Consider the following 27,237-nt stretch of genomic DNA (forward strand, 5'->3'; position numbering starts at 1 on the left):
ATTTTTTTAAAAGAAAATGTTCACAAGCGTACTTTTAGCACAGCACCAGACTGAGCAAGGGATTCAAAAGAAATTGGTATAACACAACTCCTCTGCCTCTCTCTGTATATATGCTCTATCAGATCTCTACAGAATGCCATTATTCTGAAGTTTTCTCCAGCTCTTCTAGGCCTACACATGGGCAATGGCTACCTTCTTCAGACCTCAGACAAGAGTTCTGTCTGCTCTGACGGAGTCAGCACTCAAAGAAATAGAGCTTTCCTAACTCCCCTGAGTTTTATCACCTCTGTTTTCCCCAACCGCTGACCTGGTCAGGCCAGTCAAAGAAGCTTTTCCTGAAGCTGTCAAAATTTTCCTTCCTGAAGCCTTTCTAATATCTAGTTCCTCCAAATCTCTGTTCCCTTCCTAAAAGGGGGGACTTGACTATCCATTGTCTAGACCTATTAGCATTTGCATGAAGGTGGACTGAGGTAAGTCTGGAAAGCAATTGAACTGACTTCCACTTTCCTGCCTGTTCTCTGCCTGGGGTGGGGGGGGGGACTTTAAAAACTCAGAGTGAAGGTTTTGTTCATTTCAAACCTCCAAAGAAAAAATGCATTTTTTCACAGTCTGTCTGGAGCTTTTTGATAGGGAAAAGAAAAGGGGATGAAGGATAAAAAGTGAATCCAACTTTAAACTGGACTCCTAATGTGTTACACATCCTGCCTTTCTATGATTCTGGCTTAGATGTCTTAAGGCAAATACTCTCTTTATATTGTCTGTTAACTTAAAGAAGACCAGAAACTTTTCAGTGAACCATGGATGAATAACTGGCAGCCTGCAGTCACATCCAGTCTCTAAGCAGCTTTGGAAGAAACCAATCTTGGAAAAAAAAAGTGAGACCATTGATTGTGCTTTATTTTTGCCAGGCTTAATGGTTGCAGCTTAGAAGACAAACTCATTCCTATCAGTCTTACAAGCCAGCAAACATAAATCCTTCATTCATTTACCTCACTGAGCATGATCCAACAAAAATTAAGCCAGACTAAGAAACAAGTTTTGAACTATGCAAGTTTCAGTGCATTTTAAAATGTATTCAAAGTGCTTTACTGGACTAAAAGCATCAAGTGTTGCATTTCTGGAACTAAAGTTATATGACTTGGCCAGTGTCAAACTTGCCCTTTCTGGGTAAAGTCATTGAGAGGGCAGTGGCAGTACAGTTACAGAGATTCTTGGATGATGCTTCCGTCTTAGACCCATTTCAGTCTGGCTTCCGGCCAGGCCATGGGATGGAGACGGTACTGGTCGCCCGCACGGATGATCTCTCGAGACATCTGGATTGGGGCAGTTTGGCAGTGCTATTGTTGTTAGACCTGTCAGCTGTGTTTGACACAGTCGACCACCAGCTTCTGTCCCGCCACCTTGCTGATGTGGGAATTCAGGGGTCTGCCCTTCAATGGCTTACCTCCTTTCTCCAAGCTCGGGAACAAAGGGTGGCTATACAGGAGCAGCTGTCCCAGAGGCATCCGCTTGTACGTGGGGTCCCTCAGGGGGCAGTCCTGTCCCTGATGCTGTTTAACATCTACATGTGCCCCCTTGCCCAGACTGTCTGGAGATACGGGCTGGGTTGTCACCAGTATGCATATGACACCCAGCTCTATCTATTGTTGGGAGGCCAGTCCAGCTGCGTCCTGGAAGATCTGGACCTGGCATTGCAGGTTGTAGGGAAATGGCTCAGGCAGAGTCTACTGAAATTGAACCTAGCGAAGACAGAGGTCCTGTGCCTGAGTCACAGTGGTCTGGGTAGGGAAATCCCCTTGCTGGCCTTTGATGGGATGCTATTAGCGCCAGCGTTGAGGGTCAAGAGCTTGGGGGTGCTCCTGGAGCCTTCGCTGACAATGGAGGCCCAGGTAGCAGCCACTGCCAAATCTGCATTCTACCATCTTAGGCGGATAAGGTAGTTGGTTCCATACCTGGAGCACGATGACTTGGCAACAGTGATCCATGCAACAGTCACCTCAAGAATAGACTACTGTAATGCCCTCTACATGGGGCTGCTCTTGACTCAACTTAGGAGGCTGCAACTGGTGCAAAATGCAGCAGCCAGGTTGTTAATGGAGCTACCTGTACGGGAGCACATTCAACCTCTGCTGAAAGTGTTACATTGGTTCTGGATTCGCTTCAAAGTGCTGGTTATAACTTTTAAAGCCCTATATGGCCTGGGACCTGTCTACCTTTGGGACCACCTTTCCCCATACATACCCCAGAGAGCACTATGTTCAGGGTCTCAAAATCTCCTAAAGATCCCTGGACCGAAAGAAGCTTGATTGACAAGCACTAGAGCCAGAGCACACTTGGTAATAGCCCCCACTTTGTGGAATGCCCTCCCTGAAAACATCAGGGCCCTGCGGGACCTGTCACAGTTCCACAGGGCCTGTAATACCGAACTTTTCAAACTCGCCTTTAATGGTTTGGGGGAAGTGGCTATTACGTTCAGCATCGACAATTTTACTGAATTAATATAATGGAAATCAGAAGCTTGTCATCTCTGATTTTTAATATGTATGGAAATGTTTTTATATATCTAATTTTAATATGTTTGTAAATTGCTAATGTTGTTAAACTGTTGTTAGCCGCCCTGAGCCTGTCGGGGGAGGGCGGGATATAAATCTGATAAATAAATAAATACTAACCTTCACACACGGGTTGCAAACCAGACCATGACCCATTAAGGAGACATGTTCTTTCTGGAGAACCTCTCAGCTGATAACCCATTTCACAGGAAAAACGCAGTAGACTTTTTATCTTGAACTCATCTCCAAGTCTAGTCCCATGAGATGGTACTCCAGGATCATCACAAAATCCTGGGTTATTTCCTGTGAAACAAAAAGAATTCCAGCAATAACTACAAAGATCTTCTCAGGCACCACTACACTGAAATGTCATTTGGCTTAAGAATCCAGGTCCTCAGAAGGTATGCGTACCAGAATCAGCACAGCTGTATCTCCATTTGAAAAACACATAAACCTCCATTTAGAATATTAATGACTTGTGTGAATCTAGCAAGTGTGCTTTTCTTAAGATTCCCATATTCATGTATAACAGGAACATCCTATGCCACTGCTGAGTTCTCTTTTTGATTTTTGGCTGCTAAGCCATATGGGTGATCTCATGGTTTCAGGAACAAACAGATAACATATGGATCACAGATGACCCATCTCAATCTAAGGAAATATTAAACCACCAAGTGGTAGAAAATGCAGCACCATTGTAAGCCAAAGTTCCCTCAAAATGAGGTTGGAGAATTAGTCAGGTGGGCACCTGGCTCACCCAGGATCTTTTACCTGTGTATACAAGTTAACCATCCAGAAAAGTAATGCGTAAGAATATTGGGACTCTAATTAAGTAAAATCAATTAAAATTTATTAAGAAAAATATAGGCTTCCATACAAGATAAAATACTCATCAAAACACACATTCAGTCCTAGGAAACATCGATAGATAGATAGATAGATAGATAGATAGATAGATAGATAGATAGATAGATAGATAGATAGATAGATAGATAGATAGATAGATAGATAGATAGATAGATAGATAGATAGATAGAGGACACATGGGTAGACAAACAGGGTGATATTTACCTATCGTAGTCTTCAAGGAAGGCTCCAATGGTGACAAGTGAGGAAGTGGGAGAAGGGACCCAAAACTGATCAGGAATCGGGGATGGATCTATGCAGCGGAAGTTGGGATACTGCTAGAATCACACCTGTGGGTAGCTAGTCCACAGATTATAAGGACTCTCTTGAGCCCTTAGGGGATGGGAGGTATGAGGGAGGAGAAAGGTGATCAGCTGGTGCGTGACCTCACTAAAAGGGGAGGTTTCGCAGTGACCATAAGGGCTGGACTACTGCGACAACCAATAGAAAGTGCATTGGTGACACCTAATTGGGTGCTTGCTCTTGACCAATGGACTTGCCTGGATCCTGGATACCTGAGTGAACTTTCAGATGGAAACGGACCAGGGGGCGGCTCCAAAGTGACAGTTGGAAAGAAGAATAGAAGTGACTACTGGGTGGGGAACACTCAAGATTAGAGAACTTATCTGAAAGGGTGACAATAGAGAGTCAAATTGTGGCCTAGGTAACACTCAGGTTGTACAAAGGACCTTGGCTCTGGCAGAAGATGGTCTTCCTCTTCTTCTGTCTTCTCCTGGGCACCAGTCTTTGTCTAGAGTTCCGTTAAACAAAGAAAGTGGCTGTTGGACAATTAACCACTCCTGGGGTGGGTAGGTTGCTTCTGGGCCAAAGGTGACATCTGCTGTGTACGTGAGCTGTCCGCTTTGATGGAATGGAGTCAAGCCTGGTAGGAAGGTGGCTGCGTGGTGTTGGCCCTCCACGGTGGATTCCATGGTCAGAACTTCATAACCGTTTGCCTTGGTAGCTCCTGGTGGCGCAGTCTCTTCCGCTCCCTGGCTGGTATACCGAACAAAGGGAATCCTTCCGTTCTCCTGGTAGGCACTTTTGTACCGGTGCTTTTGTAGCATTATGGCTGCTAGTACTGCATAAGTCCCTTATGTTCCTGGATAGGTTTACTCACACTCACTGGCCAGACGTGTGCGAGTCACTTCTCCAGGTGCTCTGGCAACCAAGCTGGTAATCACGATGTTCTATAAGGGGGCTTTTCCTTACACCGTACTAAACACAACTAATGGTTAATCAAATTGTGTAAGTGAAAGCTGAAAATATGACATGTTACGGTTAGACAGGAACACTTTAAATCAGCTCCATTCTGAGGTCAGTGCCTTACACAGTTACCTGAGCAGTGAGGCAGAGTTCCACTCCAGCGGCTGTCTTCTTGGCATGTTCTACTTGAGTTTCCTATGAGAGTTCGACTTCCTGTGCAGGAGTATCGAACTGCAGATTCATATGTAAATTTGTCTCCTGACAGAATTGCATTTGCTGGAACTCCAGGATGTCCACAAGAGATTGCTATGTAGAAGGAGAGGGAGAAAAGGGATTCACTTCATAACAATTTTCTGTTTCTAAAACAACATATGAAGGAAATAGGAAGTCAATTTTATGTTCAACAACACACAACAGTATTGTTGAATTCTGTTCACTTCATTTAAAATCTTGAATGATTAATCTTGAATGATTAAATTGAGAGAAAAGCATACAAATTATATAGAAAACTTGCTTCTAACTATGCATTTTTAAGACACTTCAGATGGTAGCCCAAAGGATGAACAGATTCTCATTCCCACTTAATTCAGGCAAAGATTCGAAGGTTTATCAGGATGCCAGAATGCAGTTTGGCCTTTTCTGCCTTGATACAGTTGACTTTCGCAAAGCCATCTGAACAAAGTAAAATTTTCCCTGTGCAAACTAAATAAAGGTCTATAAAAATCTAAATCTTACAAAACAGATCAGATTTCAGCTTGAATAAATTCACATTTAGAACCCTATCTTTGAGAAGGAGGGCACAATGAAGTGGGAGGTTGATGGGTGGGGCACTGCAGTATTGTGTCCACACACTTTAGTGCATAGCCTAAAAAGAGGGAGGGCACTATTGTGGCCAGTCTGTGCCAGGAGGAATAGTGCTTTTTGATAGTTCCTTGATTTTAATTTTTTTCTATTACCAAAAACCACGATCACTTGAAATATCGTAATATGGAATAACAAAATATATTATTCCACATTAACTGGTATTCTGGCTAATACTACCACTTGTTGAATACTTACGCAAACATTTTGGTAGTGATCTGTCCCACAAACCAGTAGCCTTGCAGGTCAGTGCAGAAGACCCTAGAAGATAAAATCCTTTCTTGCAGTGGTACACTACGCCGACTCCATATTTGAAAGATTCAGGGAAATTCTGTTGCCCATGACGAACAGCATTTTCTACAAAACCTGGATCTGTGCAGTTCACAACTGTAAGTCAAAGACAAAACTCATTATTGAACATTTATATCCTTACCAGTTTGAATTTACTGAACACTAAAGACCACAACCATTAATTAATGGTAGCTGTCTATGCTCCAATAGTTGCAGTTATACAATGACACCAGCCACTGAAGCTTTTCAACTAACTGCTACTATGTTTTAAGGTAAGTTTTTCCAGTCGGAAATGACTGGTCCTTGCACAGGGGACCTTTCCTTTCCTTTCTTTCTTTAAGATTAAGAAGAAGTGTCATGACAGAGGTATGTAGAATTGTGGAGGGGTTGAGTGAGGGAAATGCAAGTAACAGAAATTGGGAGAACATGAGCATTCATATAGAGGTATGAGTGAGAAATGGATGATAAGAAGACATGAGAAGCAGTAGAAACTTTTTTTAAAAAAATGTGGTTTGCTTCTAACAACCACATTCCAGCTCAGTACTTAGACATACATAAGGACCATTCATGTTAATAAAACTGAAGAGTACATTATTGCACTAAATATTATTTGAGGACTGGAAAGTCTCTAGATGGACCCAGAAACTCCATGTGTCTACATGTCTACTTGGAAATCTCCTAAAGTAAACATCTCATATGTTTAAAAGTTTTATATCAAGGATACTACAATACCAGCCAAAACCACATATCTCCTTGCACTGTGGATCACCTAGAAATACATAGCAGAACATAAAAAATTATCAATGACAACCAAAGAAAATATGGAGGGAAGAAGGAAATGCAATGTTTATTTAGTGACCTGTCTTTAAAAAACAGGATTAAAATCTTGGAAGGTCTGCTCAGATCTGTGTCAACAAGAACACAAAAAGGGATAGGGTTGCCAGGTTGAACTCAGGAAATACCTGAACATTTTTGGGGTGGAGCTGGGAGACTTCCCCATTCCCTAAAACAAATAAATAAAAATACAGCAGTGCAGTTCTCCAAATACAGTCTTCATTTCCTCATCCTCTTTTGTGCCTTCAAAGGGTTCCCTAAGCAGCTGCGCTTCCACGTAATGAAAGTGAACACACAAACTCACAAAGCAGTCAAAATAAACAGTTTGCAAGCCCAAACTTTTGTGATCTCACTGGGACAATGGTAAATTGCTTTACTCAAGGGAGTTGCTAAATGTAACTATCTGCTATAGACCCGGGAGCTGGCAAGCCTAGAAAGGGAATGCTGACCTGAGGTTTGTTTCATAATTCTCCCTGTCTACAGAAAAAATCCAAGCCTTTTTTTTTTTAGCGTTTACTTTTTTAGTCACAGTGGCTGATAACAGACAGGCATTGTGGGGTGAATTGGAGGTATTCCAAATTGGACCTGCTTAAAAGGAGCCATCCCAAAGCCTCCACATGCTCCCCCACATGTCCACGGGGCGACACAGGCATGATCAGACGGCTGTTGCACAGCATTCCCATTGCTCAGTTTGGTTTTTTCCCCCATACATTTTTACTGTTCATGTGCATGCACGCGTATGTGTACAAGCGCTCTGAACAGTCTTTTGTAAAAAAAAAAAAAAAAAGCCAGATGAGGCTTGGGGCAACTTGGTGGTTTCACACTGCCAAGGCACCTTGCTTGTGTCCTTCTGCTTCCAGACGCCCAGGAGGTGACTGGCATGTAGCTAAAAAAATTGCTACCACTTCAAAAGTGGTAGCTTTTTAAGCTGCTCTCAGAATGCCAGATGATGGGCTGAGTACGGAATGGGGATGGGCAGCAGATGTTTGTGTTTGGAAGGATGTTTCTAGTTGATTTCTGAGGCATCTCTTAGTTGCCCTAAAGTGCCAGTCTGTTAGCAGCCTAAGTGAACAATACAGAAAAGCAGTTCTGTTAAAACCACTACTGGGTTGCCATTAAAAAACAAAACAAAACTTCTTCCCAAGTGCCCAACCTGCTTCATCTTCTTGCACTTGTAGCTTGGCTGTGGGATTCACATTCATCTGAGACACCATCAAGAAGAGCTTCATTAGTTTCCACAAGTAATTAAGGCTGTCATGTACATCTGTCTTAAACAGGCTTGCTTAACTGTATGCTACATCTTTCAAATTCATAAAGGAAAAAAAATCCCAATCTTCTTACAGCTAAAAGGCTACCTTAACTGGAGTTTATACCGAAATCAATTTAGCATATCCTCTGCCCTCCTTTGGTTTTGCATACAGACTAGTTAATACTAACAAACACATTCACACCATTCCTTTTGATGCTTGCCACTATTGTTTTACATGCAGTACAAACAGCATTCATAAGACCACATTCTTGGGCCCCAATTCACCTCATATACCATCTTATTCTGATCACTTCCTTGGTTTTCACTGAGAATTTATTTTTAGCCATGCATAGACTTATAAAGGCTGAAAAATATTATTACTAGAAATAAGCTACAAAATTGCTCCATTACATAAAATAGAATGTTCTTCCCAGAGCTCTTTTATAACGAAGAGTTTGTTCAGCAAGGATATTAGATTTACAATTGCAGTAATGACTTGTCACAACCGTATGTTTTCTGTTACATTTAAAATCAGTACAGAGTACAGCTATAAATTTTTTTAAAAAAAATCTGTTTGAATTTTGAGGTAATGACTACATTTAACATGCTCTCTCCAGATGAAGAGGAAATATTAGAGTTAGCAAAGGCCATTGTGTTTCAAAATGATTTGCTGCACTACATCTACTCAGAAGCAGTCTGAACTGAATTACTGAGGTAAAAAAGAGGACAACAGAAGCAGTCTATTTTCTGGCAAAATAGCATATCCAGAATATAAAGAACATTTATCGGTCTGATATAGTCTTTCCATTCGTATATCAGTAGCATTTGTGTAGAAAACCAGGACATGTATGTGTAATCTTATACACAATGTGTTAATTCCCCACTATTGATGGCAGGAAAGGCACATGTAATATTTAGGGTGTACTTGGTAGTGACACCGAGTTCCATAACACTGTAAAGAGGGCAGCAGCATACTGGGAGATGAAAATGGCCCCACAGGAAGCTAAGTTGAGCAGTCCCTGTTTGGTTACAAGCTAGTGTTGCAGAGGCTATTCAGCTCAATGGCACCAATAAGATTGCCAGTCTAGCTCCATACAATGGTGGGAGCACTGGGGGGTGGGTGGGATTAGAGACTGGCAAAAACACACTGCAAGAAGCTCCAATGTCACTTCCAGCTGTCATCATGTTTATGATACTCCAGGATTTCCCCTGATCTCTATGGTAAAAATCACTGAGATTGGGGGAGTGCCAATAATGTTATGCACACAGTTATGTCACTTTCAGATTCCCAACTGGAAATGGTGCCATGGAAGGCTGTCCTCCATTTTTGCTCCTGTCATAATATAGAGCAGTGATGGGGCCAGAGCTAGGGAGTGGGAGGTTGCACACCATGGTGGGAAACCTGACACTCCTATGTGCAAACAACAGGTGTTAGCTTTTCCTGCAAACTGACAGTAGTGCAGGAGGAGACAGTTAGTGAGTTGACACCTATTACTATTGCCAGTGAGGAGTCTGGTCAAGTGGCCCCTGTTCACAACTGGCAGACTTGCTGTGACTTGGTTCTGCTTATGGCTACCAATGGCCTTCTAGTCTAGTGGCCCACTGGGAAATTTCCCTGTAAGTTAAATGACTAGTCTGTCCCTGACATATGGGCTTACTTAATCAACTCATTTGTTATGTCTTGAAAAATTGGTGAATAAAACTCTCATTCAGAGAACTTTGAGCCTGTTTGAAACTTAAGCTAGAGTTTGCAGCTGAGTAAAAGGTTTTGGTTTCACAATTTCTGCTTTGGATATTAGAAAATTATTTTATTAATGAAGTCTGTACTATGCTGTTGTAAATTTTAATTGGAAAATTACAAGTTCATCAATAAGAGGATCTGTCTATCACCAATCTCTTGATTCTTCATCTGAGCATTCTTTTACCACCCTTTCCTTCACAAGTCCACATTTCCACAACTCAGGAATACAGATTATGGTCTACTTTTTTATTTCTCAGCTTGGAAATATAAACTTGGTCAAGTTTTGTAAAGCTTACTTTCCATACAAAATTGAGCACTAGAGTTCTAAATCCTTCTCTGGTTCAGACTACATATCCAAAAAAGAGAAAAGCTTCCTCCTCTTTCCCTTTCTCTTCTTTGCCCATCACTTAAGTGCTGGCAACAGGCATGGACCTTTTGTGGTTCCCACTTTATCACATTGATTGGCCCTGGGGTGGAGGGTATGGTGAAATGGTCACCTAAAAGAGATGCTTGATTTGATCATTCCACAACTTTATGTGGTAGTTGATAGGAGCAGACATACATCCAAAGGGTCAACGATGCAAAAATTAAGAGAATGATTGTCATAACATACAAATCAGACTGCCTGGATTTGGCTATACTGCTGTATAGCAATCCTACTCCTAAATTTACCATCTGCAATGACAACGTGAGGCACATCCTTCCAAATGAAGCCCTGTTTATCTTACTATCAATTACTTATTAAATATAGATTTATCCATTACATTTTAATTCCATATAATACAGAGCTCCAGTCAAGAGCAGATTGCGAGACTATTTATCTTGCTCACATCTTCAGATTGTATTGTATTGAAGAGAAGAGTCCTTCTACAGCAGATAGTATGCCTGCTATTTCTTTTTTTTCTTTTCCAGAACATGGAGAGAGAAGCAGTTTGTTGCACCGCATCAAGAATTATAGCGCAACTGATGCACACATTGGAAACGCCCAACTATGATTTAAAATACCCCTTTTTGTTAAATGTACAGTTTTAGGGTATTGGTAAAACTAAGAAACTTTAAGTTGGTTGGAATATAGATGTAAACTAGCTGATTCCCATGACTGCCCTTCACTCTAGGTATCCAGTTGCAAATCAAGGCATAAGTAGAAGGAGACTGCTTTCCCCCATGACAGCTGTCAAAGATAACATGGAAAATAAATTCTGGCATTTTGATTTTAGTATGTTGAGAAAGGAAGAAAGGCAATGACACTAGAAACTCACTTGGAGCAGATTCAAACCCTTGAGGACTAAGTGTTAAAAATAGTCCTTCATGCTGTTTCCAGACAAAATGTAAATGTTCATTGAGAAGTACATTACTGACACTGCATGTGTGGAAAACTGCTTAGATGAAAGTTTAGCACTGTGGTTTGTTTTGATGTTTGGTGAAACTTTATTATTCTCTGCTGATCTTATATCATACTAAGAGGAAAGTGGGATGGATAGAATGTAAGACATTCCTCCTCCCCCCCCCCCAAGATTAGAAAAAAAGTTTATGTAGAAGAAGAAAATATTTCAGTGGTGAGCCACATAACTTTTCCAGATCTTCTACGCTATGAAAGCAGCAGGTGATTCTCAGAAATTGTTCTCATTTAGCTATGGTGGCTAAGAGGTATTGGTAGGCATATTCATTATGAATTTGTATAATCCCCCTATAAAGCTATCAAAGGCAGTGGCCATCACCATATCTTGTGGAAGCTAATTCCATTGGTTTAATAGGCATGTTGTTAAGAATACTCTCTTTTGTCTGTTCTGAATCTAGGCCAATCAAAGTCACAGTGTGCTTCCCACAAGTTCTAGCATTATGAGATCAAAGTATTATACAACTCTTGTTTCCATATACTTCCAAATCATGTACTTATAATGTTATCAACTTATATTAAAAGTTAGTATTACATTAAAATATCTTTGTTGAGGTACCTCAGCATTAAAAAGCCCATGAAGATCAAACTATAGATTATGAAAACATGACACTACCAATTCCTGAATTCCTGGGCTGAGTTCTCCACATGCTCTCTATAATATGTAGTTCAACCTGACCTGTGCTTTGCATCATCCTAAAGTATATATCACTGACTAACACTGATAGATGAGGAGCAATAAGCATCATGATAGTGGCAGAACATGAGGTGAGTTGCATTAAATGCTACTTACTTTACATATTACCCGAGATTACCAGTATTAAATTTGCAATGTATTACTTTGATCTAGATCTCTGAATTTGATTATTTTAGACTTAATACTGTGTCTAGAAAGGTCAACTCTTTGTATTATAATGTAATTTTACCCTAAAATTGGTCACTCAGAGAAAGAAAATAACATTAAGTTCATAAAAGTCCTTATACAAAAAGTACAGGAAGTAGGGCTGCTAGCCTCTAGGTGGGACCTGGAGTTCTCTCAGGATCACAGCTGTTCTCCAGAATACAAGGATCAGTTCTCTGGAGAAAATGGCAGCTTTGGACGGTAGACTCTATATCACATCCCTGCTGAGTGTCTTCCCTTTCCCAAACTCTGTCCTCCCAGGCTCCTCCCCCAAATCTCCAGAAATTTTCAACTCAGAATTGGCAACCTTAACATGACCTAAAGTAGGAAGTGTAGTCAGCAGAAGTGATATCCAAATTAAGATATAAAGAATCCCTGCTCTCTGTGATCCCACCTGAAGAAGTGATGGGCTTTTTCAGCAGTGGCAACTTGCTTTTGGAAAGTCCTCTCACTTTAGGTTTGCTTGCTGCCTATCTTTCTGATGTTGCCAGGCCTGGGTGTGCTTCTAGCCTGAAGCCTGTTTTATGCTACTGAATGCTTGTGGCTTTTTGTGGATTATTTATGATTGATAATTCTCATGCTGTTGTTTGTATGATTTGATTGTCTTTATGTTGTACAGTAGGGATGTGCAAAAAAAAAAATTCGGATTAACACGGATTCGGAAGTATACGGGGGAGAAAAATTCGGAATCCCCGTATACTCCTGAATACCGCATTTGGAATAGCCGCATATACGGTAGATGCACGGCTATTACCGAATATACGGCCCTATTATACCCTATGGGCCATTGAAATCAATGGCAAATAGGGTATGTTTGAAGCCGCATGGAGGGGAGGGGGTTTGAGATAGAGCCCCCAAATTTGCAGGGGACCTGCAGGGGACTCTCCCCTCCAAGCCCCCCAAGTCCCAAAAAGATTGGGCCAGGGGATCCCATTCCAGGGGCACCCAAAGAGGGTGCCCCTATTCCATCATTATACCCTATGGGCCATTGAAATCAATGGCAACATAGGGCATAATTAGAGGCTACTGGGGGGCAGGGGGTTTGAGGGAGAGCCCCCAAATTTGCAGGGGACCTGCAGGGGACTTTCCCCTCCAACCCCCCCAAGTCCCAAAATGATTGGGCCAGGGGGTCCCTGTCTTTGGGCTCTCCAAAAGGCCCATTGCTAACAATGATGGGGAAAGCCCAATTAGCCACTTCCTCACTGTAATTGTCGTGGGAAAAGTGGCTCTTGGGGAGCAGGGGGTTTTGAGGAGAGCCCCCCAAACTGCTGTGCAGCTTCAGGGCACTGTCCCACACAAAATCCACAAGGCCAAAAAAAATTGGACCAGGGGGTCCAATTCCTGGGGCACCCAAAGCCAAACCTAACCACATCAGAGAATCTCTATAGGACCCAAATGCACTACATCCCTCTATCTACTCTATGAACCCTGCAGGGCAGGCCTGGAAGCAATATAAAACCCAGTTGCAACGTCACTGCCACACAAAACACAATCTGCTCAAGGTCTGCTCTGCAGACCTGGCTGCAGCAAACCCAGATGCCAGCTCTCCAGCCCTGCCCCAAACAACACGGGGAGACCTGGCCAACCACAACAAACCTGCTGGTTCTGGGTCTCTCACCCAGGTGCCAGCTTCCCTGCCACAGAACACACAATCTACAGATGCCAGCTCTCCAGCCCTGCTCCAAACAACACGGGGAGACCTGGCCAACCACAACAAACCTGCTGGTTCTGGGTCTCTCACCCAGGTGCCAGCTTTCCTGCCACAGAACACACAATCTACAGATGCCAGCTCTCCAGCCCTGCCCCAAACAACACGGGGAGACCTGGCCAACCACAACAAACCTGCTGGTTCTGGGTCTCTCACCCAGGTGCCAGCTTCCCTGCCACAGAACACACAATCTACTCTATAAAAACAAGAAAGTGACCCAGCCCACACACACCCTCACCAACCCCCACACCAACCAGAGGCAATTTAAAAAAACCAAAACAAAACCAGCAGAATCACAAAAGGCCAAGTGTTAAAAAAGTGGCCTTTTCACCAACAAGAAAGCTCAGGCCAAATAAGTCAACAACACCCCCCCCCTTAAAACCAGACCAGGAAAAGGGGGACAAAAGTGGCCTTTTAAACAATGGAAATTAGGCCAAACAGCACCCCCCCCCCAAGAACCCAAAGAAAAGAGTAACAGCAGCAACAAATCAAACACTGAATACTTTTAAAACAGTAAAAAATTAACTTTTAACAATACAGGAACTTTGCAAACCCCTCCCCAAAGAAACACTTCACCCTAACCCCAAGAGATCCAAGCCACCCAAATCAGGAGAAGTAAAAGGACACTGCACTTTTAAAAGTCCTCTCACTAAATTAAGATATGGGCAAATTGGCAAAAAAAACCCTCCCCAAGCAGAAACCCCCAAATAAGCTACCCCACCACCACCCAAATCTGGATAAGTAAAGGGACTCTAAGTCTTAAAAAAAGTCCTTTTACCAACAATAAATAAAAACAAGAACCCCAAGAGTGTCTTACCTTGTCTTCTCTAGTCCAGGGGTAAGGCTGAGTGAGAGAGCTGCAGGCAGCAGAAGCCAGGAAGGAAGACTCCTTAAAAAGCCCTTCAAAGCATGCATTTGCAATGCATTTTGCAAATGCATGCTTTGGATTGGCTGCTGGGGCTCCTCTTCCTCCCCCCCCTCCCTGATCCCAGGGAGGGGCGGGAAGAGGCCACTAAAGGTGCGAAATTAGGCAAGCAGCTCCTTTGAAGCTGCAGAAGCTAATTTGCTGCCTTTAGAATTGACAGCCGCATACTTACAAATAGCTATTCGTAAGTATGCGGCAAGCCTTATTCAGCTCCCGTATAATGGGCGCCTATGGGAATCGGCTTCAGCCTATTCCGTATGGAGCCGAATCAGTGCTGATTCGGCTGTAAATACGGTTCGGCCGAACCGAATGCACATCCCTATTGTGCAGCACTTTGAGCATTTTGTGCAGCACTCTGAGCATTTGATTGTCTTTATGTTGTGCAGCTCTTGTGAGTATTTTAATTTTCCAAACAAATAAACAAACATATTTTCAGGCCTTGAAAAACTGTTTCACACTGGCCCTATCGTAAAAGTCCTAAGACTGACTTGGAGATATTTGATTTCTATAAACAGGAAGCACAATGGTGAACTTCTAAGCACATTTTCTCTCTTCCATTCCTGAATGAGCTCAATGAGCTCCATTTACCACTTGCTATTCAGGAACCATCTTGTTTGATCACACAAGAAAATGGCTTACAGAGTTTCTTGAAGAAGTGATTGTCCTTTCCATGAGGCATAAGGGTCAAAAGTTTGAGTCCAGTGGTTATTGCCTCAAACCAACATGACCACCCATATGAATCTATTAGGAAAAGGTAGATACTGATGGTTCATACTAGTCAAAGTGTTGGACTAGGATCTGGAAAATCCAAGTCTAAAACTCCACTCTGCCATGGAAGCTTGTTGGGTAACCTTGGGTTAGTCACACACTCTCAACTTAACCTACCTCACAGGGTTGCTGAGGACAAAATGGAGGATAGAAAAACAATGTAAGCTACTTTAGGTCTCAACTGGGGAGAAAGGCAGGATATAAATAAATAAAAGTAAAGCATTGCTAATAGTTCAAGTTACCTTGTGCCCAGGGGTGGAATTCTAGCTGGAGCTCCTTTACACATTAGGCCAAACACCCTTGACGTAGCCAATCCTCCAAGAGCTTACAAGGCTCTTTTTTGTAAGCTCTTGGAGGATTGAATACATCAGGGGTGTGTGGCCTAATATGCAAAGGAGCTCCTGCTAGAATTCCACCCCTGCTTGTGCCCATTATACTTAATATTGCCTACACTATACCAGAAGCTGCAATTTTTAACAAATAGATATAATTTTATGATACTTATTATGTTTTATCTTATCTAGAAGGCATATCAAACATTATAAAAACATATTTTTATTGTGATGTTTTTAATCTGTTAGCCACCTGTGTATCACTGATGAAGGCAGAAAGAGGAAATATAAATTTTGTAAATAAATACATACCTGCCTGCAACCTATAACATATTACAGCAGCAGGTCAATTGTGGCTCAGACACAGTTAAATAGTAACAACTATCAAATATCTCATTCCCGCTTGTTTGATGTGAAAAATCTCCATTTTAATTTTGCTCTCTCTCTCTCCTGTAAAACAAAACCTATGAGCCTTTATTTTTGTATCACTTTCTGCTTATTCACACCTCCTTTGGCCCATAAAATGAATGTATTTTTCAATGTTATTTTTGCATTAATTGCATCCAAACGTATCATTAAAATGACATGAAAATAGAATAGCAGTAGCATTAAAATGATGTAACAATGAAATAATGGAAATAAATGAACGGAAAAGACAACAACAAAAGGCTCCCAATGACAGCATACAAAAAAGAAAAAAGGAAGAGGGAGAGGATATTTGTTCATCCTTACAATTAACTATTTACCTGTTCTTTAGCAATGTAATGGCTAGCTAGAAAAACAAAGTTTTAAAAAGACAAAACAATGACCTGCTTTTGACATTTATTCAAGAGAAATGCATCCAATTCTTAAAGTTCCAGATCTATATAAAAGGATGGTAGAAAGAGTCCCAAATCAAATAGTTTATTACCAGTCCATGATCAGAATACTAGAAAGAGTCCCTTTTGATCAAAGCTGCTTTATAGTATTCTTTTTCTTACCTTGGCAAGTAGGTAAAGAACTACTCCACTGTCCATTGCTGCGACACTGTGCTCTGGAGGCCCCTTGAAGTAAATATCCAGTATTGCAGGTGAAGTTGACAACATCATTCAGATTGAACTCACTGCCATTTGTGACTCCATTAACAGGATTTCCAGGATGGCCACATGTGATTGCTGTGGCAAAAAAATACAATCAGGCTATAAACCTATGGCAGGAATCCACCTCATTTTATTTTATTTTTTCATTAGTGCTTACAGCCCATGTAGAAAACAACACTAATAAAAACCTACGAGCTCTAATCTAGCAGTTAGCTAGGGACAGAGATGTAGATGTGAGGTCACATGCAATATCTTCTTCAAAGGAGGAGTTAGCATACAAACTCAATGGAATGTTCATGGAACTGCTGACTGAAGGGAATGGGAAATCTGACATGTACAGTGGAAACTTGGTTACTACACTACACCCAGTAGTTCAAGAGAGCAATGCATTAAAAAAAAATGTCTGGGAGTTTAATTTTAAAATGAATTGGAGATTTCATTCAATAGAGTTCTTGTGGGACCAGACTAAACATTATGTTCACTCTATAAAATGTGTAAAGGATCACTTACCCTTACATTTTTTGACAACATGATCATGTTATTTCTATCAGTACTGATGGATTATTGGTAGCTGATAGATGAGGGCTTTCCCCCTATTACCTATTGCTAATTCAACCATCAAAGCTGTTCTGTTTGGCACCACTGTTGGTACAAACAGGCAGCAGCTCCAAATGTTTGGCACCACTGTTGGTACATATAGGAATCTCCACAGAGGTGCTGTACAATTTTCACAGTAGCAGCAACAACATCATATAATGCTGCCATTGAGGGCATCATGGCTGTTTGCTCCATTTTTTGAAAAAATGCTAGTTAGTGCAATTCTATGTAAACAGTGGTACCATGCATTCCCAATTCAAATGTTTTAGAACCACCTGTGAACTGGCTTGTATCAAAGCAAAAGATGCATCTACTGAGAGATAAACACAGTCTGCAAACAAACAAAACAAATTTTACTCATAACCAAAATACTTGCCATTTAGTATTTATTTAATGTCAGCACTGTACTAAGTACTGGATAGAACACAGAAATACTTACCTATAACAACCCTGCATAATTTGTGACACTCTGCACCCTACCCCCTCCGCAAGCCAAGTGCAAAACTTCTTTTTTGTTCTGAGGTTTTTAAAGTACCTGACACCTCTGCCTTTGTTTCTGCAGTTCCAGGTATCAAAAGCATATAAAACAATATAAAATGAAAATGTGGATGTGAAGTCCCTAGTCTTTTAAGACAAAACAAAATGGGCAGCTATTCAATGCAATAATGACTGCTTAAGAAAAACTACCAGAGATTATGAACAGTTTTTATATATAATAAAGAGAAATATTGTTGATGGTATCATAGGTAATCATCAAAAATACCTTTATGCAATGTTTTGAAAATGTGCTGGACTCATCCATCTAGTACAACATTGTCTCTCCAGAAGTGGAAGCTCATAAGCTGGATAATATGATAGTTTGTAATGGCAACCACTAATCAGAGTCATATTGAATCTGAACGTCCTATCTTTAGTTATTGTAATTAATAGCCTAAGAGAAACCCACCCCCCTGGGAGGTCTGGATTTGTTTGATGATGTATTACAGGTCGCTCTCTTCACCATGAATCCTACAATTCCAGTGAGCTGTCAGAAGAGATTACAAATGGTATGTTGTTACAATGTAAAACTGAAGTTGTCTGTGAAAATTGTGATAGTGAAGGACACTTTTGTTTAGATTATTGTTCTTTTCAGCAAATGCATATTCTAGTCAGTCAGCTCCTGTTTACACCCCTCATTACTCTTGACAGATGCTGTTTTTGTGATGCCATCCAGAAACAAAAGGTCTCAGCCTCCGTGTCTACTCCTACCAAATCATCATTATTGTTGTCACATGTTGCCAGCCCCTCCACAGATCAACAGTCTGCAACTGTTGCATTTCAAGTAGAGGCCAATGGGAAACTATAATATTCTTTTGTCCCACTTTTCCTGAGATACCATTATACAGGAACCCCACTGTGATAGTTTCACACTGCTTGTGATATCAAGATGCTCAAATCACAAGATGCTTTCACTCATGGCTACTGAGTAAACAGCACTGATGCCAATGTGATAAAAATAATTCACTAGATTTGGTTACATTTTAATTGGGGGCATTGGTAAATGTGATTAATGTTAAAATGAAAGAAAGACAGAGAGTAAGAAATAAAACTGAATACAGATAGACCATTTTAGGTCTGAAGAATGGAATCTTCATTGCAGTGGGATGCAAGGATGCACTTTGCCTTGGAATGTTCTAGATAAATCTATCTATTTATCAATTTAACAATTGTGTACAAAATACCTGTGATTATTTAACAAGTAAATGGATTAGCCATTTGAAAATCCATCACATACACAAAAGGGTTTTCCTCTTATTTCAGATACCACTCCAAACCTTCTGGAGTGAAAAAGAAGCAGTGGTGCAAATACATCCAGTTTGAGTGGTAATTGGACCTTGAACACCACATAATATTTAAAATAATTACAGGGTTACTTTATTTATTTTAAAAGTCTATATATTCATTTATTCCACTGAAATTGGGCCCAAACATAAATTAGTCATTTTACTACAAACAAGATTATGGCAGCTGCTAATTAATTAACTCCCTTGTAATGTTCATCTCAGGAGCACTAAAACTAAATTGTAAGAGAAAAGAATTACTAAATACTGACAAACAAAAGATTTCCTTATGTTAAGGAGAAAGGAGGAAAATAGAACAGTGCATGTTCACGTGGAAAAACCAAAGGAACACTGAATCATTCAATACAAAAAGAAATCACATACTATTAACAGGTCTAATATTCTGTTGTCCTAGCTTGCTCATAGAATATGACTTGCTCAGATTTAGCAAATATATTGATTCAGGATTTTTTTTTTTAAAAAAAAAAACCCTCATGATTTTAGATGCCAAAGATCAGATCCAAAGTCACCTCTGGGTAAGCAGAAGGCACATCTCATGAATCAGAGGGCTCAAGATTTCACAGGTTTCTGCAACTTCCAATTCTTTATCCTATGCTTTTGCTATGGCTCTCCAAGGCCATAATTGAAAAGGAGGGAGACAAAAGATCTTTTCCATGAGCAAAACTCTGCTCAATATTTTCTGGATCCATGCCCATTAAATTGTGATTCTATTTATGCATTATAACATTTTTTTTAAATTACAAAATAAAGTTCATTAGTATATGAAATAGGGACTAGTAAAATACATTATAATATGAAATGTCCTCACTAAACATTATTCTGGTGGTATGATGACCTAATCTAATTAGAATTAGTATGAATAGCAATAACTGAGATTTGAGCAATTACATTTTAATCTGTAGAAAGCATGAGATGGATTTATTTAGCATTTTTCCTTACAAGAACTTTGCACACTTCTCAAACCACTTTGTGTACTTCACATGTCAGTAACCCATATAATTAACATTTCAGGTAGGTTAGTATTGTTATCTCCCCATTACAGACTGAGGAAAAGGTTGCCTAGAGAGTCTATGAGTGAGCTGAAACAAAATGTGAGTATTTCTTGCCTGTTGCTCTTGTCGTTAACAAGTACACCCACTAGGTCTAGATTAATAGCAATGCAATCCTATGCAGAGTTACTCCAGTCTAAGGCCGCTGAAATCAAAGGACTGAGAATGGATTAACCTTGCAAAGCAATGTGCTGTAGATAGTATAAATCTAATGGAGTATATGAACATGGCTTAACTATCTTTATGACTTCTTGGAAAGTCATTTTGCACTCTGTCATACCTGCTGCTGGGTACTGCTTATCACTGAGCCAGTTGGGTCAGAATGTGATGGCAAGCAGGGGAAAGAGCGAGCATGAACTTTACTTTCCTGCTCACTCAGTCAGCAGAGGTGAGTAGTTGATCTCTGGGCTATTTTTGCACTGAACTGCTTATTGCTTAGGGAAGAAAAAACAAACATAGAAAATGTGTTACTTACCAACACAAACTGGCGTTTGTCCAGACCACTTGTGATCTTGCAAGCATATTCGAACAGATGTGCCAACAAGTCGAAAGCCAGGGTTACACTGGTACACCACAGTGTCACGATAACTGAAGCCATCTCCGCTAATGTGGCCATTTACTATTGGATCTGGAGAACCACAATGTCCAGCTAGAATAAAATAAAACAATCTAGCAGACGCATGTATGAAAATTCTTTTAAACATACATATTTCATTTATTTTCAATAAGAATATTATATTAAAATATTGCCTTAAACTATCATTGACCCATGAGCTATATCTGCTAGGATGAAAAAAGAGCCATTGATCCTTTAATTCCTAATCTACTAACCTTCCTTCAATCAACATACACCTTTTAATTTATTAAAATCACTGGCTTGATTGCTCTTAATTTAGGACCAGATAAAAACATTTTTTTCTGTAACTATAAAGATGCTCTTAGTTACACATGAATTAACTGATAGAAATATGTATATTTGTTATATTTGTGACTAAGAGGGTCTTTATTTTTGAGACAGTATGAAGCCTGCCCAAGCTTCTCCTTTCACCAACACAGACTGGAGGGGTGGTATTTAGATGATGTATATACATGAAAGAAATGTCGATGCTGATGTTCTATCAATCATATGTAGCTAGATACAGAAACATGATACATTTGTTCATACTTTTCACCTAGTCCAAATACAGATACTCCTATATTGAATTGTTGATTCCTGCAGATATGAAAATAAGAAAGTAAAAAAGCAATATCCACAGCGAAGCTAGCTCACTAAGGTATAGGAGATCTCAGGCTGGCTGAGAAGCGCTCACTTGAATATGACATTATTATTTCTATCTGATTGAAAACTTAACAGCCTTGTGCATGCTCCATGCAATTCATCTCACTTACAGAGCACATCACTAAGTAGATTTAATGATTTCCTGTCATTTTGAACTTGGTTAAATGCAGCACCAAAACAGCCCAAGATTTGAAGAAACAAGGCAATAAAATACTAAATATACGAATTGTCTCAATCAAGCTAAATTAGACCCTAAGTGCATTAAAGAGGCTATTAGTCCATTCCAACAACCTGTGCTTTCAGGAACTAAAAAATAAAATAAAATGCTGAATTGGTTCAAGGCTGGGTAAACTCACCGCTTGGACTTCACTTGTGTGTGGTGTGGCTTTACTATGTAAAGGGAATGTTCCTTTAAATGGCTTTTGTCAGATCTTCTCACCTTTCCATTCTGCTGCCTCAGGGAGCTGCCACCAGAAGAAAGGAGGGAGGAAAGATCTCCTGAGAAGAGGGATCTTCCCCCACCTTCCATTCTGCTGGCCTCTGGAAGCTGCTTCCATCAGAAAGGAGGGACAGAAGATCTCAGTTCCCCCCTTTCCATTCTGCTGGACTTGGGGTGCCCCCGCAATGCATCACAAACCTCACAAAACAAACCAGTTCAGTAAACAGGGGGGTTCGTTACAGTTCATGGTTCTTGTGACCCCATGAACTACAAACCAGGATGAACCTCTGTTTTCCCAGTTTGTGCCCATCCCTAGTCAGTACAATTACTTTAAGTTGTGCAATATTTAAGCCACAACCACACAGAGAACTTTTCAAAGAGTCTATATATAATTGGTGGAGAATACTCATTTTTCCATGTGCATGTGTGGGTGTTAAATGCCATCAAGTCACTTCCAACATATGGTGATCCTATGAATTAATGACCTCCAACACATCCTATCGTGAACAGCATTGATCAGATCTTGCAGATTTAGAGCCGTGGCTTCCTTGAGTCAATCCATAACAAGTTGGGTATTCCTCTGTTCCTACTGCCTTCGATTTTTCCTAGCATTACTGTATTATCCAGTGATTCTCCTCTTCTCAAATTGTCATGAAAGTATGATAGTTTGAGTGTGGTCATTTTTAGCTTCTAGGAAGAGTTCAGGCTTTGTTTGATCTATTTGTCTTTTTTGGCAGTCCATGGTATCCATAAAACTCTCTTCCAACATCACATTTCAAATTAATCTATATTAGGCACTTGTACTAATTTCTGAGGTCTTATGAGGGAGAGACTGAACTCTCCCTAGAAACCTAAAAGGACCAAACTGAGGCTCTCATACTATGATAACATATAATGATCACATTATAAGATAAGAATCACTGAAAAAGACAAAAATGCTAGGAAAAGTTGAAGGCAGTAGGAAAAGAGGAAGACTCAACATGAGATAGATGACTCAATCAAAGAAGTCATATCTCTCAGTCTTAACAAGGCTGTTAACAGTAGGATGTTTTGGAAGTAATTAATTCATAGGGTCAACATAAGCCGCCCTGAGCCTGCCTTGGCAGGGAGGGCGGGATATAAATAAAAAGTTGTTGTTGTTATTATTATTATTATTATTATTATTAGAAGGGGAGGGACAGTGGCTCAGTGGTAGAGCATCTGCTTGGGAAGCAAAAGGTCCCAGGTTCAATCCCTGGCATCTCCAAAAAGGGTCCAGGCAAATAGGCGTGAAAAACCTCAGCTTGAGACCCTGGAGAGCCGCTGCCAGTCTGAGAAGACAATACTGACTTTGATGGACCAAAAATCTGATTCAGTATAAGGCAGCTTCATATATTCATATAAGTCGGAAGCCACTTGACAGCAATTTGACAACACACTCACACAATGTAGATCCTTTCTTATTTTCCCTTCCTACTGCAGCGCCCACTGAGTCCTCCAGAAAGTACAGCAAGTGAGATCTACAGCAGTAAAGGAATTGGCAGAAATACCCACTACTTCTTGTGCAATAGAAATGTTCTAGGAGAAGGATTGTGTAGTTGTTTATGTGCCAATACATTTCTTAGGAGTGCATATGTATAGCCGGGAATATATTAACTATTGTTCACAGCAGATATGGAATTCTAATTGTCCTCACAGTTTTTCCCTCACTAGACTATTCATCTCTGAAAACCAAACAACCACTTTGTAATCTACACATTTGAGTTAAAATGAGTGACAATTGCTATTAATTTCTGGACAGAAAGTGTTAGTAGAAAAGCAGAGGGTGCAATGAAGGCAGACTGAAAAATCTAGCCTCTTAGTCATAACATGCTTATGGTAATGACAGGTTACTGATTTGTGAAGTTCAAATTGTGAATGAGCATTTAAACTGACATTACTTATGCTTTTTAAGGGAACCACTGTGTGAATACTAATGGCTGCAGCTTCATTAGCACTGATTTTCCAAACTGCCATATTTGTGACAGAGTTAATTCATTCAGAAGCACACTTTTCTGGATCACGTCTAGCACTTTTTGCTGAAATCCCTTAAAGACAGAGTCAACATGGGCTTCTCAGCTCAGGTTTTCTCTTTCTCTCATGTCAGATGTAAAACTGTCCAATTGCCTAATTCACATCATTCCTTTTGCATTGGACTAGTATTAGTGGCTCAGCCCATTATTTATTTTCCTGGATAAAGTCCAACAGCAAACATGACAATCTGAAGCTCTTGTCAGTTAAAACCTAAGAACTTGATTTTGTTGTAGACCATGATCCATGAAACAACATTAGATCTAAAAACGGAGACAGGTACATGGTTGGAGGATATTAAATCTTTTATTGGTTTGTTGCTTACTGTTAGCAAAAAGCATGATCATCCTTAATGATAAGATGTTGATGCATATGGTTTGCATATATACCTGAACTCCACAAATCTGTGACTATATAGATAACAAAACCCCATGGAAATAGAACTATACAGTCCCTTTTACTCTAGTAGCCATGTTTCTTTTAAAACATGGAGATGGCAAGCAGCTTGTGCCCAATGGATTAAAGCACAACAGGTTCCAATTTTGCAAATTTTCCTCAAGTAATCAATCAATGGGCAAATAAAGTGAGATGAGATCAGACCAAAAATCAACAGCATGATAACAGCTCTTTTTATTCCTTTTTACAACTAGAGTTCAGCTGATGCTTCGGTTCTGTCCCTGAAACTGTTGGAAACAGGATGCTTGATGGCAGGCTCGCAAGTTGGTCAGTTCTAATCAGTGATTTCAAAGGCCAGGATTGATTGTGCTCTGCCTTGGCAGATGTTTTCACTGCCAAACTATTAGAGCAGGAGAGCGCTTTCTCCCATAAACTTGCCTATAAGTGTGCTGCTCAATCTGAGAGGGCTTTTGGGGTACATTGAAGGCAAATCTTGACTGTATTATGGGCCTCACCCAAGCAGCAAAGGCAGAGAAGGTACCATCCGAATGGGTCATTTTTGTACCACTGGGTTCATTTTTAAAACAAAGCCTTCTGTGACATTTCCCAAACAGGGGAGAGTACTCAGGAAGGAGAAAAAAAAAACTTTGAGAAAACTCATGACAACCAGAGCTGAAGAGAACACATCCTTACAATGCAGCAGTGAAGAAAGGACTGAGGGAAAGAGGGGGGCCTCCTCCCTGCATAGCACATGACTGTTAGGCTTGGAAGATAACCCCTAATGAGCTCTGCAAGGGAGGGGTTTTCCTTGGAGTGTTAAAGAAATACCAGAGTAGCTGTAAGGTATCCTCTGGTGGCTCACCTGAACATCCCCCTGTGGGACTGCACTGAAGATAAACAGTAAGATAATGGAAGGAGGCAGAGGTAAGGAAATGCTAGGTTCTCTTCCAGACTGCCACTCTGTAAAATTATTTTACAATATATGAAGTGAACCTGGCATGCATGACCACGACCTGTGTAAGGGAGGGTGAGATGGTCACCTTGAAAGAGTTGCCCCTCCTCTGGTTTCCCAGTCTTACATCAGTTGCAGACAAAGGGCTGGGGAGGGGGGAAGTGGCAATGCTCATCTGGGAGTCTTTCTCCTTCAGGGCATTCTCTCTCCCAAAGATCTCTGGTATTGACCGTGTTGCCCCAGTCTGGGCCACTGAGGAGAATCTGGCTGTATGGCTAGTGTACCAGTCACCAGTCTGCTTGAGGCAGTTTTGTGTTGGACTCTGGTGTATCCTAAGAAGCTGATTGTTTTGGGGGACTTCAATGTCTGATGATAACACTGCCATTTTGCAGACTAGGACCTAGTGTCATCCATGGCAGCACTGGGACACCTACAGGTTATATCAGGTCCCACACATCAAGCATGTCACACACTGGAGGTGATGTTTGGGATGGGGATAAATATGGATTTGATTACCACTGCTGATGTGCCATGTCCAAATGATTTTGTCCTGAAGGCCCACCTGGGCATAGATGACAAGCTGATTTGTTTTGGCCCACAGAGACTGATGGACCCAATCAGGTTCCAGAATGCTCTGGTGACTCATTAGATGAACTGATAGAGGACTGGATTCTCTGCATCTTTGAAGCTATCAATGAGATCACCCCCTGATGTTCTTTCTGCCCCTTTCCAAATTTGCTCCTTGGTATACCATGAAGCTTCAGAGGATGAAGCAGGAGCTAAGACGACTAGAGTGAGTTTGGTGGTGATATCATGACAAAGCTGCAAAATCATCTTGTAGGAAAGCCTATGAGATGGCAGTGAGGACCACTAAAAAGGGGTTTTATTTGTCCTCCATTGTTTTTGCTAACACTTTCCCAGAAAAATTGTTTAGGATAATTAACTCCTCTTTCTCAGAGAGTCCAAAATGTTAGAAATTCAGAACTTAGCTGTGAGGCTTTTGCAGACTTTTTGCAGATAAAATATTTTTGCACTACCAGGTCCTGATGGCCTACTTTGATACAGTACAAGAACTGAAGGCCCCTTGGCCATCTTTAGGTCTCTCAAGCCAATGACTCTCTCAAGTCAATGTCAACAGGATCCTGGATGCTGTGAAGCCTATTACTTGATTTTTAGACCCATGCCCAGGCCTCAGATTCAGTGCGAGCTCACAGGAGCACAGCTCCTGAACCTTTCTGAGAGTTCCACTTCCTCCTTCTGAGAGTTCCACTTCCTTGTCCATTGAATAATATGTGCAGCTCCATAACAATCCCTTGATGAGCTCCACCACATATTTTTTCTACAAAATGACCCCTGCCCGTGCACATCATGGCTGGTGAAAGTTAGTGGTGATCAAGTATGGTCTCCCCTGGTGGACATTAGGAAGAAGGAAGGGATAAGATTGAAGGCACTAGAACACTGTGGTGTGTGTTATTAATTAAAGAAAATTGCTTGAAAGTCAAGGATGAGCCTTCAGGGGATAGTCTTGCTTCGGCTGTAGAAGCTCCTTGGTTCTGAGGCTTGTTACTTATATTGTGACAGCCCTAAATAGTTTGGGACAAGTGGAACTGCCTCTCCTGGTACATCCAGAGCACACTCTAAGGAGCACACTCATCGAATGACAACCTCTGGTGTTTGCTGGGCACAAAACATCTGTCTAACTACAACCAGAAACAGGGCGTTTTTGGCTTTGGCACCCATATGGTGAAACTCTCTGTTGAGCAAGCCCTGAACCCTGAGGGACTTGAAACAGTTCTGCAGGGCCTGCAAAACACAGATGTTCCATAGGGCCTCTCGGTGAGGAATACTGACTGTCCAACTGCATCACCTCTGACCCTCCCCGTCCT

General features: G+C 40.9%; 1 protein-coding gene across 1 annotated transcript in view; it reads right to left on the bottom strand.

Annotated features, from left to right (window-relative positions):
- CSMD1 (CUB and Sushi multiple domains 1) overlaps positions 1 to 27,237 on the bottom strand; it is a 1,753,937-nt gene that overhangs the window by 55,796 nt on the left and 1,670,904 nt on the right. Inside the window, exons 53-57 of the mRNA XM_060234944.1 lie at positions 20,712 to 20,885; positions 16,651 to 16,824; positions 5,724 to 5,912; positions 4,797 to 4,970; positions 2,673 to 2,855 (exon numbers count right to left, since the gene is read on the bottom strand). Coding sequence (XP_060090927.1) covers positions 2,673 to 2,855; positions 4,797 to 4,970; positions 5,724 to 5,912; positions 16,651 to 16,824; positions 20,712 to 20,885 — 894 coding nt within the window. The remainder of the gene's footprint in view (positions 1 to 2,672; positions 2,856 to 4,796; positions 4,971 to 5,723; positions 5,913 to 16,650; positions 16,825 to 20,711; positions 20,886 to 27,237) is intronic.

Source organism: Heteronotia binoei, chromosome 1 (assembly GCF_032191835.1).
Source record: "Heteronotia binoei isolate CCM8104 ecotype False Entrance Well chromosome 1, APGP_CSIRO_Hbin_v1, whole genome shotgun sequence".
Classification (NCBI taxonomy): Eukaryota; Metazoa; Chordata; class Lepidosauria; order Squamata; family Gekkonidae; genus Heteronotia; species Heteronotia binoei.